The 22,143-nt window shown below is 45.3% G+C and overlaps 1 protein-coding gene across 1 annotated transcript in view; it reads left to right on the plus strand.

Annotated features, from left to right (window-relative positions):
• Positions 1-6,174: 6,174 nt before the first annotated feature.
• Positions 6,175-22,143, plus strand: part of SEL1L3 (SEL1L family member 3) — a 108,932-nt gene continuing 92,963 nt past the window's right edge. Inside the window, exon 1 of the mRNA XM_081537646.1 lies at positions 6,175-6,502. Coding sequence (XP_081393772.1) covers positions 6,425-6,502 — 78 coding nt within the window. The 5' untranslated portion in view covers positions 6,175-6,424. The remainder of the gene's footprint in view (positions 6,503-22,143) is intronic.

Raw genomic sequence — 22,143 nt, forward strand, 5'->3', positions numbered from 1 at the left:
TGGTATTGACATTTTACACTTTACTGGATACTGCATATTACCGGATAGATGAAAAGTCCTGAGTCAATGTTAATGACTGCCGGAGTGTCACAAATGCAGTTGCAGGATGTAGTTATAAAATATCGTCAAGACTTGCCGACATAAGCCACTTCCCCATGCTCTCGCAGGCACTCATGCTCCCTCTTCAATTATTTACACTGACATTCTCTCCCTCGGCCCCCAGTGGCTCTCTCCTCTCACTCTCCATCCTGAGCGAATCTGTACATTCACACCCAACTTCTCTCCACTCTGCTCCTTGTCCACACACACATTCTTCTCAACACACGCAACCAAAGACATCCTTCCAACTGTGGACATGTGCTCTTGACCTTCCGTATCTCAGAGCATCTTCCTTCCTCAGACCCACCATGTACAAACATTTCTTGCTCACTGAGCCTGAAACGTCTCCCTCCATCTCAGATTCCCCCAAGGATGGCTGGAGAAGTTTTTCAGCTGTGCCCCATAGGGCAAGATGCAGATCCATGTATGAGTAAGGAGGTTCTGGCTGCACCTTCCCGGGGATGCTCAGCTCACAGAGCTCTTCATCAGTGGCCACAGAGTGGATTTCCCTGCTGCTCACCTGGACACTGCACAGACATCCTGGGAGCAGACCAGGGATGACAGCTGGTGCTTAAGGGGACAAGTGTTCCCAACATGGGAGGGAGGAGGCTTGGCTAAGGGAAGCTGCCTTCTTTTTTCCCAGCTCAGAGTTGAGGGGAACATTGAGCTGAATATGCACCTATTCAGAAGGGCAAAGAGCCAAAAATAACTAGGAGCAACAGCATTTCATCTGACAGTCCCAGAAATAGAGCTCATTTCAGAGCTACAGACCGAATGATTCCGAGACCTTCAGCGTCCCCACAGAAATACACAGGGAAAGTATGAAGTGACACCAAGAGCTTCCATTGCTTCTTCACCACAGCTTCTCAGAGTGAGGGCTCTGGGGCCCAAAGGAAGAGTCTGCAGAGTCAGAGACCTGAGGCTTGAAGGACAAGGTCTGGCAACCAAGACATGAGGATGGTACCTGGTGTGATGTTCTAAGGAAGGCAGAAATAGGAAGTAATTGGTCCATATAAAGAAAGAACAGAGATAGGACTGGGATGGAGGGAAGGTAAAGACTAGGTGTCAAAAGAAAAATGAAGTACTGAACATTTAAAAATGCCGTGCAGAATTTAGCTGGATCCTGAATGCCGGCCTTGGCAGAAAGAAATCCCATGGTCTCCCAGTCAGAATGGGAGTATGTCTTCTTACAGCCTTCTTCTCTTCTATTTTTGTTTTCTGCTCTTCTGTTTTGATGTAAAAGGCAAATGTCACAGTTCATTCGTCTTGTTTCCAAATATCTGAAACTGCACAAAGGAAGTCAGGGATGGAAGAAAGGAGAAGGCTGGAAGATTCCAGAGACCTCTGACTGCAGTGGGGAGTGGGGGTGGGGAGGGGGACTGTGTTCTAACAGAAGTAAATCAGGGAGAGAGGAACACATGAAAAAGGAAAAGGAGGAAGGAAGGTAAGAAGGGAGGAAGACAGGAGAGGGAAGAGAGAAGAAAAATGAAAAAGGAAGATAGTGGATTCGATTTTATTCAAGGAATTTGTCTGGAAACTTTCTATACAAAGCATGAGAGGGTTACTCAGAGCTGATTAAGACACAACCCCTGCTTTCAAGGAGCTCACAGTCCATCTGAGGATGAGAAATGGACAACAAACTAACAACAGTATAAAGCAGGATTAAAGGGCTACAAGCAATGCTCAGTGGGAACAGAGAGAAACGACCAGTTGATTTTTTCATAGGTATATAATTCTATTTAGTGGCCTTTTAAAATTGAAATATAGTTGATTTACAGTAGTGTGTTTGTTTCAGGTATACAGCAAAGTGATTCAGTTTTATATACATATTTTTTTTCCAGATTATTTTCCATTATAGTTTATTGTATGTGTTTGTTTGTGTGTGTGTGTGTGTATGTGTGTGTATGTGTGTGTGTGTGAAAGTCACTCGGTCATGTCTGACTCTTTTCAATCCCATGGATTGTAGCCCTTTAATCTACAGGTTCCTCTGTCCGTGGAATTCTCCAGGCAAGAATATTGGAGTGGGTAGCCATTCCCTTCTCCAGGGGATCTTCCCAACCCAGGGCCTGAACCCAGGTCTCTTGGATTGCAGGCAGATTCTTGACTGTCTGAGCTACAAGATATTAAAGTTTTGACCTGAGGTCATGAGGGGAGCTCCCTGGAGCTGGTGGCATTTGCCTGGGCCTTAGGAGCAGGTAGAAGGAATATTCCTGCTTCCTACATAGCACTCTCCCCACCCCACGTCTGTAACCCCAGGTCTCTGCAGGAACAGAACTCTTGACCCTACACATTTTTAGTATTTAGAAATGTGACTTCCAGATGCCCAGCAATGGTTATCACTGATCTGAAGGTAAGTTTCTACTTGTCCACAGCAAATGAGGCTGAGATGAGTTAGGAGTTTTTCACAAGAAAATTATATTTAATTTAAAGGACTGCCTTTTATTATGATGCTAGTTCCTTCCTAATTTTTGCTGGCAAAAATGCCTTGTCTTGTTAATGAAATAATCCTGTTACAAAATTGTGTATGGGGGGGTTGTATTTTGTTCGGTGGTTTGGCTTAAATATTTTTACTTGGTAAGTTAATAGTTGGCCAAATGGCATTGATCTCTGAGATTTTTCTGATCTCCAACCATTTCAGCCTGGAGTAGGAAATGGCAATCCACTCCAGTATTCTTGCCTGGAAGATTCCACGGACAGAGGAGCCTGGCAGGCTACAGTCTATGGGGTTGCAAAGAGTGGGACATGACTGAGAGCACATGCACGTGCACACACACAACACACACACACACACACACACACACACACACAGAACCATTCCAGAGTCTGAGGACTACTGGCCTCGGATATTACACAGCATCCACCCAGGCAAGCAGATCCTCCCCAGTCCTTTTCCCTCCAGGTCTCTGGTTGCCCCTCCACAGATAAGGGAGGCTGCCATCTTCCTTCCAGACTCTGTTGCCTTTCTCCTTTCCCATGTTCAGGTATGGAATCGTTCACCTTCCACTGTCTCCTTAGAGAGGACGTGATGAACTGACTTATGCTTTGGCAGTAATGAGAGATATCACATTAATACACTTTCTCCAGGGGCCTTCACATTTTAGTGGAGTATTAAAACTTAATTCAAACCAATGAATTGTAATGGTGGAATTTTAAGCCCTACAACGGAGGCAATGGAAAAGAGGCTATTTTTAAATAAAGAGACTTCTTCTGAAACCAGACCACACCCTTCAAATTAATGACACAAACGTCTAGAGAGGAGGCAAGGGCAATAACGGATTTTGTTTTCTAGATCAAAATGTCATAGTCGACTGTGAATAGAAATCTTGACCTTCTCTTTCTCTGACCCTCTGCAGTACAGAATTAGTCAATCCCATCACCCCCTGCCCTGGACCACAGAGCAACTTGAAAGTCACTTCCAGAGGATCAAATTGTGTTTGGGTCAGTTTTCTGCCTGCCGGCTGCCCCTCAGGATTGCCAGTACCTGGGGTGGAGCCAGACACACAGTAGGAAGGCAGTAGAAGATAACTAAGTGAGACATGGCCTATATCAGGTTAACAAGAGCCCAGTTCCCTAGGGGATGCCTCCACATTGGCTTGAGTTAGGTAAATTCAAACCCTTAAAGCTCACAAGACTTGAAAGCTCTCATTCCATGTATCCTGATTACAAACAACCCAAGAATTCACTTCCCCGAAGACCAGTCTAAACCATGTATAATGAAGGAGGGGGAAAAATCCAGAGGAAGGTCCGGGAAAACAGATGGGACCCCCAGAAACACTATGAGGTCCAGTTCTCTGGAATTGGAACAGATTGTCTTCCACAAGCATTAAAAAGTACCGACGAACCTATTTTCAGGGCAGCGATGGAGACGCAGACATAGAGAACAGACTAGTGGACACGGTGGGGGAAGGAGAGGGTGGGACAAATTGAAAAAAACAGCATGGAAACATATGTATCACCATACGTAAAACAGACAGCCAGTGGGAATTTGCTGTGTGACACAGGGAGCTCAGCCTAGTGCTCTGTGACAACCTAGAGGGGTGGGATGGGGTGGGAGATGAGAGGGAGGTTCAAGAGGGAGGGGATATATGTACGCCTGTGGCTGACCCATGTTGATATATGGCAGAAAACAACACAACACTGTAAAGCAATTATCCTCCAATTAAAAAAAAAAATCAAAAAAACTATAGTCTACTATACTGACAGAAAAAATATGTACTTAATCTAGGACAAAGCCACCAAATCTTTTATCCCTTTGGATACTTCATAGAATAAATGGTTTTCTACATCACACGGGAGAATTTTAAGAGCTTTGGGTCTGTGGAAGTGGGACAAGGTATAAAATAAAGAAATCCTCAAACGCTTTAATGTGGTTGCTTCTGGATGAAGGGGGAGCAGAGTGACCCTTTCCTATCAGCCAATGGTTCCGGAGCAGCAGCATCACTTGCCAGCTTGTTAGCAAATCCCACCCAGGACCAGCTGAACCCCCAATTCTAGCTGACTTGCCCAGCAATGTGTGTTTTAACAAACCGTCCTGGTGACTGGGAGGCAGACTGAAGTTTGAGAACCGGTGACATAAGACTTTACTTTGCCATTAGTGACTTCGAGCCAAGAGCCTGACCCAGGGCCACAGCCCCAGGTGACCTAAAAAAAGTAAGGAATGACTCAGCTGAGTTGCTGAGTGTGGCCAGGGCTGCACAAGAGATGGCTGAGGCCATATCCAGGCACAGGGGATTCCAAAGCTGGTCTAACCCTACCCTGGGCATCCTCTCTTCACCACCAACCCTCTCCAGACGCCTGTCGGGACTTGACCTGCTATGGTGTCCTCTCAGGCTCCCAATCTGTTACTAGTTCCAATCCACTCAAATCCACCAGTGCCAAAGGGAAGCTTTAGAGAACTTTGGAAGGCTGGTTAACTGTTTCACAGCAGCCGCGGGCCCAAGCAATTGTGTGAGCCGTTAGACACTGCCACATGCTTCCCAGAGTGCCAGGGCTGGCGCGAGCTGGGGACCCCTCAGTCCAGCCTGGCCCCTTGGCCAGAGGGCAGAACTCAGGTCGGCGAGCAGCCATCCCAACCTGCGTCCCCAAGGCCGAGGTTGTGCTGGATTTTTTTTTGAAGCTGTTTGTGCACTTCAAGAGCCTCACCCGTTTCACTCGGGGCTTGAGCACAATTGCACTGGCCTAATTAACTCATTTTCTTTTCGGTCCAAAGTGGAAGCCGAGTCAGAGGGATGCAAATCAAATACAAACCCGCCTTGGGCGCCGATACTCGGGACAATTAAAACAAAGAGCTCGGCAGCGGCGGCGGTGCCGGCCGGGCACAAAACCCTCGGGAAGCATCCAGAACGTGCCGCGAACCAGCTGGCAGGGTGGGGCACAACCCGGGCTAAAACTGTGCAGGCAGGGAGGCGGCCACGCCCCTGCAGGTGGACAGGTGGAGGTTGGCAGAGGTCAAAATCCATCCTTAAAGACTGGAAGCTGGGCCGCTGCGAGGCGCGACTCCAGGGGGCACACTAGCCCTGAGCCGGGCGGGAATGGCGCCCTCGCCAAAAAAACCACCAAACAAAAACCCACTGCACGGGCGGGAACTGGGCTGCGCGACCCGCCGGAGCAGTGGGTGGGAGAGACGGGATGCGCAGGAGAGAGAGAGAATGAGAAGAGGAAGGGGAGAGAGGAAGTGGATTGGGAGAGAAGGGAGAAAGTGGGGGGGGGGGAAGGGGGGAGGTTAGGAAGAGAGAGAAGAGAGTGAGAGAATTGGGGAGAGGGGAAAAATGGGAAACGGAGGGAGGGGAGAGGGATCGCGGAGAGAAAGAGCGCGGAAGGCCGGCGGGGGTGGGGGGTGGTTGGGGAGGAAAGGAAAGAAAGGCAAAGCGGAGCGGGCCGGGAACTGGGGGCGGCGGCCAGGGGGCGGGGTTGGGGTCGGTCCCCACCTGCGTGGGGGCGGGCTGCCCCCTGGGGAGGATGCCCAGGGGCAGCAGGGAGCGGCCGGGAGGCGGGCTGGGCCGGGAGCGGAGGGGAGGGAGGGAACGTGGACTGAGAGGCGGGGAGGAGCCGGCGCTCGGCTGGGGCTGCGGGGGCGGCGACGGCGGGAGCGGCAGTGGAGGCGGCGGCGGGTCCGGCGGCAGGTGGCCCCGCGCGCGGCGGCCGCCCGGCCGGGGGCGGGCGGGAAGGTGGCGCCTCGGGCGGGGGCCGGTCCCTGCACCAGGTGACCTGTTCCGGCCCGGATCCGGGCGGCCTCGCCAAGCAGCGGCGCGGCGCGGGGCTCGGGTGGCTACGGCGGCGGCAGCAGCAACTCCCGCCGCCCGCGGTCGGCCCCCGGGCCGCGGCTATGGCACCCCCGAGCGGCGGCGTCCCCCCGGGCCTCGGCGGGCGCCCTGCCTGCGCGCTGCTCCTGCTCTGCTGCCTGGTGAGCGCCGGACCCTGCCCGGGTCCTCCCCTCAGCGCGGGGCCCCGGGGACGCGGGTGGGGGCGACCGCGGACCTCCGCCTCGCGGGCGGGCACGGCGCGGCTAGTTTTGTCTCTTCCTCGCCGCCGCGCCCCGGGCGCTCCCGGCACCTGGGATGGGTACCCGGGGCGTGGAGAGGGTGCGTGGACCGGACTTGCGGCGTTGCACTCTCGCCGGGATCCGTTCCTCTTCTGAGACCCGCTCTAGACCCGAGTCAGGTTCCTCTGGAGACCCGGTCCTGTTCCCCACTTCACCTGGGAGACTCGCTCCCCGCGTTTCCTCTCTCCCTGCAGCGCACGGCTCTCCAGCCCCCTCCCCGCCAGTCCTGGGCTTCCTGACAGCCTTCTCGCGGCTCCTTTCCTTTCCGTACCCAACTTCGCCTCTTGCTCTCCGCCAAAGCCACCCGCCTCGACCCTCCTTTTAGTTTCCACCCGGTCCTCCTGGCCCGGACCGTTTTGTGCGGACGCACCGGGCGAAGAGCCTAGTATTTCCAGCGCTCTTCAACTCCTCCATGGTCACTCCAGCCAAGTTGCGGATGCCAGAAAGAAATCTAGTTCTTTGTAACACGCTTACCGCCAGAGTGGAGACTTCAGCTGCGTCTTGAGCATTATTTCAGAGAACACGCTTGGCTCATGCATGTTCCGTTTACAGTTTGCACACTTCTTGGCTTCTGCTTTAGTCATCAACTAAATGGCAGTAACCTATTATTCAAAACCAACTCATTTAAAATACCAGAGTAATTTAGACCCTCAGAAGAAGGTGGGGAAATATTCCTCAATGCCTTCGGTAGCTTTCTTTCTTGTGTTTTGAATTCTCCTAAACAATAGTAAATTTGCAGGAGGGGACACCCTTTCTGTCCAGCCAGCCTACCTTATGTTCCGGGATCCTGCAGAAATCTTAGGTTATCTCGCCATATATTACTGTAAATAAATGAAATGGAAAATGCTGAATCATGAAACTGATGTAATAGGAAATTCACAGAATACTAAAAAGAAAAAAAAAATGAGCAGTGTCATTGTCCAGAATTATTTTCATTTATGTGGCATTATCATTATTCGGAGACTTTTCTTTTTGGAGGTTAAAACTGCTTAAGAACTGGCAGGAATTAGAATTTGATTCCAGAGAAAACTGCCACCCAGCCTAAGTTTCTTTTGATACTCTTTACTTTTTGGATGTTTCACTCCCTGAAACAAGAGGATGTAAGAATGCAAGTTGTAATTCTGCTTTAGTATCTACCTGTTGAGCAGCCCATGTTTTTCCTCATATTATAAAATAAGCCAGTACCAGGTTTTGTGGTTGGCTTTAGTTCATGTTTTTATAAGAAGTTGTCAGTTGACAGGAATGATTTTTTTCACCCAGGAGATATTATTATTTAATATTTATGCCACAGGGTTATAGCACACAGGCTCATAAATAAAGCTGCCATAACAAATGACAGGGTTTCAGTTTAAACAGATGATTCCCATCCACAATGCACTGGTTACCCACAGAGGCAGAAATGATGTAGTAGAGCACTCTGTGAAACATTAATGTACGAGTGATCAGGAAAGTTCCACATGGAAATCCTAAGACCTGGCAAGGAGAGACTGCTTCTTGACTGTTACAAGAAATAAAAAAAAAAAAACAAGAGCAATAAAAGCCTAAGTGGTCCACAGGAACAGAGACAGATGATGGAGCAAGTGTAAAAGTTCTCTATGGACCAAGGGGGATTTGAGAGAACTGATCACAGAGAGGAGAAAAATGATGTTATGAACAGACTATGGTGAGTTAGTGAAGTGGTAAGGTAGGGCTCCAAAAAGAAAGATTATAGAAAATATTGTAAGGTGGAAAATAACTAGAGTATGGATGAATGTCTTGGCAGACAAAGAAGGAATGAATTTTGGAATTATCATGGAAAGGGAAATGTCAGTGCTTCCCGACTGTGTGTGCTTCCTTCAGATGAGCTTCAGATATGCTAGTGTAAAAGAAAATGACTTGGATAAACAAGAAAGCCATTTTGCAACTGAGTGAGAAAGTTTTGCAAAACCCAGAGAAGCAAAAGTGTGACTTGGAAGGTGGCCTTAACCTTTTGTTCTAAAGGTCTAGCTGTTGGCTAAAGATTTTGCTCTAGAGGTTTGTGCTACCAGAGAAACTGCTGAAAGGTTACCCCTCTTGACCTTGGAGAAATTCAATTGCAAATTGGGGAAAATGTAAAACAGCTGTATGAAAAACATGAAACAACTGAGAAAATGCATAATTGTGTGCATCTTGTATGTCTAGGGATACTTCCTACAGAAAGTGATTGGTCAGGACAGAGAGGTGGACAGGTGGAGGGCAGAGAGCAGAACAGCTAAGCAGAACCTCAGAAATATGTAGACACTGGAAGTAGAAAGCTATCCCATAATTTGGAAACCTAAATAATACTAGTAATACTACCATTACTAGTAGTTTGTATTGTGATAGGTTATTTATATGCATTATCCAATATTAATCTAACAATAACCTTGTGAGGTAGAAGCTAGTATGATCCCTATTTAGATGAGTTAACTGAGGCTCAGAGAGATTATGTTAGTTGCCCTGGGACACACAGGTAGTCCAAGGTGGAAACCCAAGTCTGTCTCCTTCCAGAGCCCCACTTCTAGCCATTGGCTTCTAGCTTATTGCCTTTCGGATTTTGCTGCTTGTAACCCATTCCCCTCATTCATAGATGTATGGCCCATTAGCAAAGTTCTCAAAATTAGCAGCTACTGTGAAATGGGCCAGGATGTGAGGTCATGTCTAAAGTAGCTTAAAATATACAAAGCAGGAAGCCCAGCCACAGAGTAGAAGCAGAATGCTAAAGAGAAAAAAAAAAAAGGTAAAGTCAGGAGATATTTGCCATCGCAGTGGAGAGGTAAAGGATGGAGTCCTTGTACAGTCCAGAGGCAGCTGGCCGAGTTCAGCACTTGAGTTTGTATGAACATGTGTCCATGAGTATAGCCAAGTGTGCCTTGGAATGTAGTCCAAAGACAGCCTGTCGATGATCTGGGGACTGATTCCTCTTTTGTGTCATCCTTACCTACATACTTGTTCACAAGGGCTGAAGGTTCAGAGTGGCTTTCTAAACAGGTGCCTTTAAGCTTCTGCCCTCATGGGGGACATGCTTCCTGGAGCCAGGGTCCTGAGGTGATGCGCACGTTCCTCTTCCACTGGCTGGGACAGAATAACCTTCAGGAGCAGCCCAAGAACAGTACTGTGACTGTAGCTAGGATACTGCCAAAGCATGAATAATTGTGACGAGGCCTGAAAGATAAGTCACGGAACGATGCCAAGCAGATTTCTGAAAAGATGATCCCTGGTTCCAGCAGCTGCCAAAAAAATTCTGAGGTCGCCAAAGGTCAAGATGCAGAGAGCCTCCTCAGAGAGGCTGGGGACCTTGAAAACAAAAGGTAATGGAAACTGCTTCCACTGGGGTCACGGGTGCTGACTGGTGTGGTCCACGGAGGTCTTGCTCAGCCTCACAGACCCCCTTGCCAGTCTCGGTCATTGTTAACTCTTACCTTCCTCCAGACGTGACTAGAATGACCTGAGGCTGCCCAGCCCCGTCTGTCACAATGGCACTTGTAGAAGGCAGTTCTGTCTGTTCCGAACTCTAGTCTCAAATGTATCATTGTTTTTCTTAAATGGGAAAACAAATCTCACAGCGGCTGGTATTGGTGTCATCTGTAGAGCTGAAATATTCCGAGTGGACGTTTGCACTTGTGAGACAACCAGAGGACAAAGAAACAAAAGGGCATTAGCGTCACAGATGTATGTGGGGCTCATTAGCAGACAGTGACTGTGACAGAGTCTGGTACAGAATTCTCCGTAAGCGGCCACAGACCATCAGTTATCCCTTTAGAAGTATTCATTAATTCCTTGCTTTGTGTAACACAGGACCTGGGAAGTTCCAAACAAGGTATAGAGGCCCTCAATTATCCATTTTGTGCAAGTAGTTATGGATGTCTGAAATGCACAGACCATCCTCAAACTTCACATCAGCCAATAGCTTCCACATGCATCCCAGCCATAGCCCTTAAAATCTCCCAAATGGTGGTGTTTGCCTCTTGCCTTCTCTTCCTTCTGGTTGCCTGTTGGCAACAGTGTAGGAGCCACTAGTTGGCTGAACAAAGCAGCTGGAGGGAAGGTAGAAGAGAAGGTGTAAAAAATCCAGGCAATTTATGGAGAAGATGGATAGACTGGACTAGACCATAAATAGCCTGAAGCGAATTCAGTTACCCTGTTTATTGCTTATCCCATTCCCTGGGGGAAGGGACTGAGGGGCAGGAGGGCATGCAGGATGTGAGGAACTGCTGAGAAGGTTCTGCTTTGACGGCTTAGTATTGGTTTCCTAGCTTCACCCAAAGAAGGACTGACCCGTACTGGGGAGTCAGCTCAGTGCAGCGTGTATGTTTGTGAGTAAGATAATGTCTCCCCTCCCCAGACGTAATGCATGCATGGTGATCTGATGGCATTTTAGCCTCTCACCCCCCACTTTTAAGATGAGAGTGAGCCAAGTTCCAAGACTATCCCACCTGTAACCAGAAGGTGGTGACAGGCATAGAAGTAAGTGAGTGCATTAAGGGCTTATTTTGAGTGTTTCTATGAGGCAGGAGGCACACCATCACAGGCTTTGGAGTCAGCACCTGTGGATTTGAATTTTGGCTCTGCTTTTTAGTAGCTGGTTGCTCTTGGGTGAGTTATTTACCCTCTCTGAATCCATTCTATTTCCTCTGCTGTTAACTGGAATGCTGTGTCCCTCATGGAGCTGATGTGAGGTTAGAGGGGAGACGTTCTGTGCGACTCAGTGTGAGAGGATGAGGTTAGAAGTGAATGAGAAGACTTAACTGCGTTTGTCCCAGTGTCCAGCACATAGTAGGTACTCAATGGAATGAAATTGAACCAACCTTGGTTACTCTGCTGTAATGAGTGTTAGAAAGAAATAGCATATCAAACAATATTAGATGGGAGAGAGGAGTATTGGATCAGCAAGGAGTATCGATCATTACTGTGATGGCGTTTCTCTAGCCAGCTCTCAGTTTGGGGAAGGCGCGTGGGTCGGCCGGGAAATGTTTCCCTAGGCTTGTCTTAACCTTGAAGTCCATGTTGATGTCATTGTTCATTCTGCTTAATGGCATGCTTTGTTGACATAAACAGAATTTTTGCTTATTTCTAGTTGGCAGAAGTCATAAACAAGGGCCTTCTAAGTCAGTGCAGTTGCCTTTTTGACCTATGGAAAGTTTGATCCAGCCAGTTTGGAGAGAGGGTGCTCAAGAGCCAAGGTTTTCCCAGGTGCCCATGGGGTAGAATGAACAGGGATGAGAAAAAAGGTCAAGTGTTGTCTACAATCAGATATATTCATGTGCACGTGTAAGTGTAAATGAATTTTCCACAGCGAGGTGTAAAGTGACTAGAGTTAAGATTTTCTAATCTCTCTGCCCCTTCCTTAACTAATAAGTGGATCATACAGAGAGAAGAGCCAAGTTTTCTTAGCCCTCTGAAACAAGCAAAGGTTATTTGAATAGAGTTTCCCCTTACTGATTTTTAAAGGAATGAGATGCACTCATCCTAAAAAAAGTTTAGGTGGCTTTGATAGATTTTTTTTGTTCATCAAAAAGATACATAAGTTCATCTGTTTCTTGATTCTCAGGCTGAATGGAATGCAGTTAGATTTCCAATTTGGGGGGTTCTTTTATTAGGAACACACATGAATGACCCACTTCTTTCTTTCTTTTTCAAAAATTACAAAACATACATAATTAGACAAAGACAAAGGAATCTATGTTTTGTGACTCTGGACTGTTATCAGGTTTGACTTTGATTAGGGCTTCCTTCTGGTATAAACAGATGTTTCAGGGCTTGAGCCCGGCTCCATTGTATGCGGGTGGAACATGGATGTGGCTGCCTAAATGATCATTTGAGGGGCACAGCAATGTCCTTTACACCCCAACTATGTTGCTTATGAGCTGCAGGGCATTTGGCCTTGTTTTTAAGGCATGATCTCCCCCAAGCTGGCGTAGAAATGCAGATATATGATGTTACCACAGTATTTTTTTCATTATCCTATTAACATGGATGAACTTGCCAGATGAGCAGGAGTCCAACAGAGGGTAGAGGGACAGGAAATGTAAAATTTTTTAATTTGTATTTTTGGTGTGTAGAAATGGAAAAGTTCTAGATTGTAGGGCAGTTATCTGAAAGATCTAGAAGTCCACCCCAAAGGAACATGATGGGTGCTGGAGTGCCACCTTCTCTGATCTCACTCACAGTCCCCCAGGTCAGCTCTAACACCCAGGGGCCCAGTGAGATGCCAGAGGTTAAGGGCTCTTTGGAAGGAGATTAATGAGGCTGGATGGAAAACACAGAAGAAAGGGCCAATCCATCTCCATGACCAAAGAACTTGTGGATGTCAGGAAAGGGTGGTGGGAACGCAAGATCAGATCTAGTCCTTTGATTTACATGCAGGTGCCTCCGGGACTATGCGGCAATTGATCCGAGTTGGACCATTGAGGCTTCTGGCAAAAATGCCCATGTCTGGTACTTTATTTCAGCAAGAACACTTAGCCAAACTCTATATGTGCCGAGCTCTGTCTTAGAAGCCGGAGACATAACAATTAATAAGACATGGACTCTGACTTTATAATATCTAAACAAAGGAACATTTTGGGTAATTTTTAGCTTACGTTAATGCAACCTGGCATGTGCAAATACCTATGAAGTTTGGACACGTGTCATGCCCGTAGCTGAAACTCTTCAAGTTAATTGCCTTATTCTCCTGGCAGAAAATAGCTCATAACCACACACATGACTTGAGCCAGGAAATCAGCTTCAGCTTAATCAATATTTAGAGTGTGATGTGTCACTAATCGATGTTGGTTTTGTACATAACAGAGGTAGCTACGACTCATGGCGTAGCAGCTGCCCACTGGGTCTGCTCCAACTCACAAGATGCCAGCTGCCTACGTCACATAGGTGCCCACAAGACTGAAGATTGTTACACTTTCTTGGGGGATTTAAACTATGGTCTTCAAACCACTTACAGTGACTCTGAGGTCCTCTTTGGGGCCAGCACACCCCCACCATATTAAGAACATCGCCCTATCCCTGACATTGCTCTTCTCTTGTTCCCCAGATGACACTCATACTTCTCAAATCATCTGTGTCAGTCCATGAAATTCTATCTTTTCCCAGCCTAGCTCCAACTTCTCATCTTAGATTTTTAGCAAAAGAAACATTAACAAGATGTCAACATGCCCACAAGAGACCCTTGGCAAAATAACAAATCAAGCCTCATCAATCACACATATAAGAAATGATGCCTGATTGGGTTATTCATCTCATCTCTCCTATGTGATTATTCCTTTAAAAAGTATATCTCTGTGTTCTTTAAAACTCTAACACTTTAAGTGGTCTTTGTTGATTATTATATGATCTTTTCATCTCTACAAATGGCTGTAATTCAAAATAATGACATGAGAACACATTTTCATAAAAATGACAAAATAATATCTAATGACACAAAAACTCTTATCTAGAGTAAAGGCTTGACAATCTACAACAGCGATCTGCAAGCTATGGCCCCTGGGCCAATCCGGCCTGCGGCCTTTTTCTGTAAACAAGATTGCAGTGGACGACAGCCATGCTCATTGGCTTGTGTGTTGTCAATGGCTGCTTTCTTGATACCACACTAGGTGAACACTGAGTGGCAGAGAAACCCTAAATAATTACCATATTGTCCTTTTTTACAGGAAATATCTCTGACCTCAAGTCTAGAGTAGCACTATTGGGTAGAAATATCATGTGAGCCACAAATCCCAGCCCACATATGTAATCACATTTTAGTAATGCATTTTATTTGACTCACTTATTACAACATGAAATCAGTATAAAAATTATTAATGAGATGTTTTTCATCCTTTTTTGTCTTCAGTCTTTGAAATCCATTGTATCTTTTACACTTATAGCACATCTCAGTTTAAGTGCTTAGTATGACTTGTGGCTACTCTATCGGATAGCATACATCCATAACCTGTCAACCTGGAATATACTTTTACTTCACTTGAGACTTTGAAGCCAGTGAGAATAAAATGATCTTCAAATGAGTATATGGAGGTTTCCTTAAAAACAGAATTTCAAGGGAAGGTCCTTGAGAGAATACCCCATACCTTTTTCATGATCTTCTCTGTCACCACCCATCTCCACAATGAGGAGCCTTGGGTGTGGAAAGTTGTGTGTTACCAAGGAAAAGGGAAACTATATTTAACCCAATACTGCACTTACTAACACAGAAAAGTGGTCTGGGGCATTTTTAGCAATGAGATGTAAACTAATGAACATTATTAATAACTGCACTTTCCAAATGAAATGTAAGGAAATCAGACAGCTCTGTTTAAAAGAGGTTTTTACTGGAGTTCCTAGCATCAGCAATAAAAATGCTATTTAAAGAATCTACCATGACCCAGCAACCCCACTACTGGGCATGTACCCTGAGAATACCGTAATTGAAACAGATGCATGTGCCCCAATGTTTATTGCAGTACTTTTTACAATAACTAGGACATGGAAGTTGCCTAAATGTCCATCAGCAGATGAATGGATATGGAAATTGTGGTACATATATACAAAGGAATGTTACTCAGCTTTAAAATAGAATGCATTTGAGTCCGTCCTAATGAGGTGAATGAACCTAGAGCCTATTGTGCAGAGTGATGTAAGTCAGAAAGAGAAAGACAAATATTGTATATTAATGCATGTGTATGCAATCTAGAAAGATGGTACTGATGAACCTGTTTGCCAGGCAGCAATGGAGATACAGGCATAGAGAACAGACTTGTGGACACAGTGTAGGAGGGAGAGGATGGAATGAATTGAGAGAGTAGCATGGAAACATATACATTACCATATGTAAAATAGATAGCCAGTGGGAATTTGCTGTGTGACAGGAAGGTCAAACTAGTGCTCTGTGACAACCTAGAGAAGTGGGGTTGGGTGGGAGATGGGAGGGAGGTTCAAAAGGGAGGGGATATATGTATACCTGGGGCTGACTCATATTGATATATGATAGAAACCAGCACAATATTGTAAAGCAATACCTTCCAATAAAAATTTTTTTAAAAAGTGACTTAAAAAAACAATTGAAGTGGAGAACAGGGCCTGGGTTAGGTGTTAAAGTATACGTAAAAAGAATGAGGAAGAGGTTTGAAGTCATTCTCTGAGAAGGGACACAATTATATTTAACAAGCCACAGCATATCCTGGACTCTGATCCCTATTGTGTCATTAAATAAGGAAATGTCTCCTCCAGGGAGCTGAGGAAGGGAAGCCCCAGGGATTCGGGGTGGGGGTGGGCGGCATTTGGACTGGGGAGTGTTCTTCACCCATGCTCACCCCTCTGGTCCAGCTTCCGTCAGCACCGGCCGCCTCTGGCTTCAGCTAAACTCTGCTGTGGGCTTAACAGCTCGATTCAGATCTTAACAAGGGGGCCACATCTTGGCACATCTGGCCAAGTGAATAAACCCTCATTTGTTTAAATGCTGGCTGTATCTCCCTTCATATGAAAGCAGAATTCAGCCTGGAGCTCCCAGGGAGCAGTGAAATGGCAAATCTCTGGTCTCGTGGTGTGTGCTGTGCAGTGGAGAACCTCGGGGTGGGTGTGAAGAGAAGGAACCGCTGAGTGTCTGGACTGACTTGGCTAAGCCTCCAGTTGTGGGATGTTGGAGAATGTCCCCTCCGGCTTGGCGTTTCCTTGTCTGAAAAACGAGGTGAGCTGATTTATCACCAAGGATTCATCTGCTCTAATATCCTCTACTTATACGATGATTTTAATTTTTATTCCCCCTCTTGTAATTTGGAGGTCAACATAATAACATAAAACGGTTAAACTTCTCCCTGGGGGGGCAGGCAGTTTGGGCTGTACCCACCTCTTGAGGTGTTTCTGCCCACAGGTTTCCCATGGCTAATCAAAAGGCGTGGCCGGCTCTTCTAACCTTCCTCTGCCTTTTTGAAGAAGCTGCATTTTCCATTTTCATCTTTTAGAACGGTTGTTTTTCTCCCCCACCCCTAAACCCCGACTTTTAGGGGAGAAATATTCATGTGACACAAAATTCGAAAGATAAGTAAAGACCAACAGTGCAGGTCTCACTCTTCCCCTCTCTCCTGGTCACCTGGTCCTTCTCCACGTGAGCAACCAGTGCTATGTGTGCTGAAACAAAAGTGTATGTATTTTTTCCTTTTTTTAAAAGCCAAGTTGCACTTCTGAATTTGCTTAAAAACAAACAAACAACTGGACATCATCCCATTATCTGCAGGAAGTCTTCCTGATTTGAATAGCTGTTTAGTACTCCAGGAGCTATCTATCATTTATGAAACCAACTTTCTCTTAGTGGACATTTAGGTTTTCCATCTTTTGCAGTTACAAATAGTGCTACAGTGAAAAGTTATACATACATCAATTTGCACAAATTTGAGTATGTATATTTGTAGAAGCAAATCCGAGAAGAATTTGGGAGTCAGAGGGTAGGGGCATTTATGCTTTTGATAGTGCCTGATTTCCATCCATGGAGATCATGCCCACAGCAATACATAAGGGCAGGCGTCCCCACTTTGACCAGTACGATGTACTATTGGGCTTTTTGATCTCTGTGAACCTAGGTTCAAAATGGCATTTCAGGGTAGTATTTTTTTAATTTTTAAAAAATATTAAAAAAAAATTATTTATTTTTTAATTGAGGGATAGTTGCTTTACAGAATTTTGTTGATTTCTGTCAAATAGCAACATGAATTAAGCATAGGTATATGTATGTTCCCTCCCTCCTGAACCTCCCTCCCATGTCCCTCCCCATCCCACCCCTCTAGGTCGTTACAGAGCCCCTGTTTGTGTTCCCTGAGTCATACAGCAAATTCTCATTGGCTATCTATTTTACATATGGTAATGTAAATTTCCATGTTACTCTCTCCATACATCTCACCCTCTCCTCACACCCCCATGTCCATAAGTCTGTTCTCTATATCTGTTTCTCCATTGTCAGTGTAGTTTTAATTTCCCTTATTCTTGCCAGAAGTGAGAATTTCCTTATCAATGAACAATGTCGTTTGCTCATTTTTCTTGATTGCTAGCCTTGTTTCTCCTCACTGTCAGTGCTCAAAAATAGAAACACTACCCCCTTTTTTATTTACACACATTTGAGTATGAATATTCACATACTCACAGAGTCACAGAGATCAAAAAGCCCAATAGTACACTGTACTGGTTGAAGTGGGGATGCCTGCCTTTATGTATTGCTGTGGGCATGATCTCCATGGACGGAAATCAGGCACTATCAAAAGCATAAATGCCCCTACCCTCTGACCCCCAAATTCTTCTAGGATTTGCTTCTACAAATATACATACTCAAACCTTTATCAATTCTTTACTGTCAGTAGAATACAAGTCCACCTTCCTTGGGCTGAAATTTGGTGTCCTCCAGAGCTGGGGTTCTGGTTTTCTTTTCACTCTCATATTCCCATGTCCTTTTGTGTTTTTACCCTGTTCTGTTCTCCGGCCAAATCCAGCCGCCTGCTGGACCCTCAGACAGCCATGTCTCCCTGCCTTCATGCCTCTACTTAAGCTGTTCACAACACTTGTAGTGTTCTCCCTTTGCCTCCCTACCTAAAGAACTCTTCAAAGCCCTGTTGAAATGCCATTTCCTCCACAAAATCTGTCCCAGAGCCCCCAGTCAAAATGACTCGTTTGGTGCTGTGTTCCCTTAGGGTTTTGCTTTCAGTTTGACTGGCACGCTGCCCATGTTCTGTCCCGTGTCCCCGCTATTTGCAAATGTGATTCCCTGATCCCAAACTCTGTGCTATCCACCTTTGCCCCTCCTACAGAACTGAAGAAAGGGCCCCCTATTTCTTCCTTCTCTGGAGAAGACTACAGTGACCTTTTTCTTTAAAATTGTGGTGAGAATATTCATAGCAAAACATTTACTGTTTTAGCCATTTAAAAATTTGCAGTTCGGTGCCAGTAAGTATATTCACACTGTTGTGTGGCCATCACCACCATTCGTCTCCAGAACTCTTCTCAGCTTGCAGAACTGAAACTCTGTGATCATTAAAGCACAATTCCCCATTTCCCCTCCCCGTCGACCCTCGTAAACAACAATCTAATTTCTGTCTGTGTGAATCTCACTTCTCTTGGTAACTCATGTAAGTGGAATCAAGCAGTATTCATTCTTTGGTGACTGGCCTATTTCACTTAGCATAATGTCCTCAAAGTTCATCTATATTGTAGCATGTGTCAGAATTCCCTTCCTTTTTAAGGCTGAATAATGTTCCATTGTATGTCTGTACCACATTTTGTTTATCTATCCATCCATCAATGAATATTTGGGTTGTTACCTTTTGAAAATATTAGTTGCTCAGTCGAGTTCAACTCTTTGTGATCCCATGGACTATAGACTGCCAGGCTCCTCTGTCCATGGGATTTCCCAGGCAAGAATACTGGAGTGAGTTGCCATTTCCTTCTCTAGGGGATCTTCCTAACCCAGAGACCAAACCTGAGTCTCCTGCATTGCAGGCAGATTCTTTACCATCTGAGCCACCAGGGAAGCTCAAAATACCAACCTTTTTGGTGTTATGAATGATGCTGCTGTGAAGCTGGTTGTAAGTCTATGAACATATCTTTTGCAGTCCCTGCTTTCAACTCAGATATAGACCCAGAAGTGGCATTGTTTAATTATATGGTAATTCTGTGCTTAATCCTTTTAGGGATTGCAGTACTGTTTTCCACAGTGGCTGTACCATTTTACATTCCCACTAGTAATGCACAAGCGTTCTGATTTCTCTACATGCTCTCCAACGTTTGGTCCTTCCTTTCTTTTCTTTTTTTTTTAATAGTAACCATTCCAATGGGAGTAAAGGGGTCCACAGTAACCATTTTGCTATTGTGTTTTGGACCGGGAGCTGACTGTAGCTCAGATCATGAACTCCTTATTGCAAAATTAAGACTTAAATTGAAGAAAGTAGGAAAAACCACTAGACCATTCAGGTATGACCTAAATAAAATCCCAAACGATTATACAGTGGAAGTAACAAATAGATTCAAGGGATTAGATCTGATAGAGTGCCTGAAGAACTATGGACGAAGATTTGTGACATTATACAGGAGGCAGTGATCAAGACCATTCCCAAGAAAAAGAAATGCAAAAGGTAAATGGTTGTCTGAGGAGGCCTTACAAATAGCTGAGAAAAGAATGGAAGCTAAAGGCAAAGGAGAAAAGGAAAGATATATCCATTTGAAGGCAGAGTTCCAAAGAATAGTAAGGAGAGGTAAGAAAGCCTTTCCCAGTGATCACTGCAAAGAAATAGAGGAAAACAATAGAATGGGAAAGACTAGAGATCTCTTCAAGAAAATTAGAGATACCAAGGGAACATATGTGCAAAGATGGGCACAATAAGGACAGAAATGGTATAGACCTAACAGAAGCAGAAGATATTAAGAGGTGGTAAGAACACACAGAAGAGCTATATAAAAAAGATATCTTCATGACCCAGATAACCACAATGGTGTGATCACTCACCTAGAGCCAGACATCCTGGATTGTGAAGTGGGCCTTAGGAAGCATCACTACGAACAAAGCTAGTGAAGGTGATGGAATTCCAGCTGAGCTATTTCAAATCCTGAAAGATGATGCTGTGAAAGTGCTGCACTCAATATGGCAGCAAATTTGGAAAACTCAGCAGTGGCCACAGGACTGGAAAAGGTCAGTTTTCATTCCAATCCCAAAGAAAGGCAATGCCAAAGAATGCTCCAACTACTGCATAATTGCACTCATCTCACATGCTGGCAAAGTAATGCTCAAAATTCTCCAAGCCAGGCTTCAATAGTATGTGAACTATGAACTTCCAGATGTTCAGGCTGGATTTAGAAAAGCTAAAGGAACCAGAGATCAAATTGCCAACATCCGTCGGATCATTGAAAAAGCAAGAGAGTTCCAGAGAAACATCTATTTCTGCTTTATTGACTATGCCAAAGCCTTTGACTGTGTGGATCACCACAAACTGTGGAAAATTCTTCAAGAGATGGGAATACCAGACCACCTGACCTGCCTCCCGAGAAATCTGTATGCAGGTCAAGAAGCAACAGTTACAACCAGACATGGAACAACAGACTGGTTCCAAATTGGGAAAGGAGTACATCATGGCTGTATGTTGTCACCCTGCTTATTTAACTTCTATGCCGAGTACATCATGCGAAATGCCGGGCTGGATGAAGCACCAGCTGGAATCAAGATTGCCGGGAGAAATATCAGTAACCTCAGATATGCAGATGACACCACCCTTATGGCAGAAAGCAAAGAAGAACTAAAGAGCCTCTTGATGAAAGTGAAAGAGGAGAGTGAAAAACTTGGTTTAAAACTCAACATTCAGAAAACTAAGATCATGGCATGCAGTCCCATCACTTCATGGCAAATAGATGGGGAAATGGAAACAGTGAGAGACTTTATTTTCTTGGGCTCCAAAATCACTGCAGATGGTGACTGCAGCCATGAAATTAAAAGACCGTTGCTTCTTGGAAGAAAAGCTATGACCAACTTAGACAGCATTTTAAGAAGCAGAGACGTTACTCTGCTGACAAAGGTCCATCTAGTCAAAGCTATGGTTTATCCAGTAGTCGTGTATGGATGTGAGAGTTGGACTATAAAGAAAGCTGAGTGCTGAAGAATTGATGCTTTTGAACTGGTGTTGGAGAAGACTGTTAAGAGTCCCTTGGACTGCAAGGAGATCCAACTAGTCTATCCTAAAGGAAATCAGTCCTGGATATTCTCTGGAAGGACTGATGCTGAAGATGAAGCTCCAATACTTTGGCCACCTGATACGAAGAACTGACTCATTGGAAAAGACCCTGATTCTGGGAAAGACTGAAGGCAGGGCGAGAAGCGAATGCAGAGGATGAGATGTTGGATGGCATCACTGACTCGATGGACATGAGTTTGAGCAAGCTGCAGGAGATGGTGATGGACAGGGAAGCCTGGTGTGCTGTAATCCATGGAATTGCAAAGAGTTGGACATGACTGAGCGACTGAACTAAACTAAACTGACTGTGTTTTGGACGTCTAAATTACAAAGTCTCATTTAGAGAAGAGCTCTTAGCATCCATCTATCCGTGCCTCCTAGTCCAAAAGCATTGCCTTGATTTCATGACAAAACTTTCTAGATTTTTTTCTGGAAGGAACGTCCACACTGAGAGGGCCTCATCATTGAAACAAGTAGATAAACCCACAGCTAAAAATCTTTCTTGGCACATGCGGTACCATCCATGGTGGAAAAAAAATCAGACAACACAGTCTGTGGTCCGAGCCTGCCTGTGTGTGATTTGGAGCAATAGAAACTTCCTGCTGGCTCATTCGTAATGTAGCCTTGTCCTGGCTCAGAACTTACAGAGAAAAAGGGGCCAGGCTGGCATCCCTGATATGTGTTCTCTCGGGCGCCACTTTGAACTCTTCTCCCTTCCTCTCATTTGGCTGCTTTTGACTACCATTTGAAGTCAGGACAATAGTTTGAAAATGTCTGCAGCTGGACTGCCTCTTTTCCACTCTAAGGCATGTTCACTGCTACTGTTCAGGATTT

Source organism: Giraffa tippelskirchi, chromosome 1, assembly GCF_054371585.1.
Source record: "Giraffa tippelskirchi isolate mGirTip1 chromosome 1, T2T-mGirTip1v1.2.pri, whole genome shotgun sequence".
NCBI classification, from domain to species: domain Eukaryota; kingdom Metazoa; phylum Chordata; class Mammalia; order Artiodactyla; family Giraffidae; genus Giraffa; species Giraffa tippelskirchi.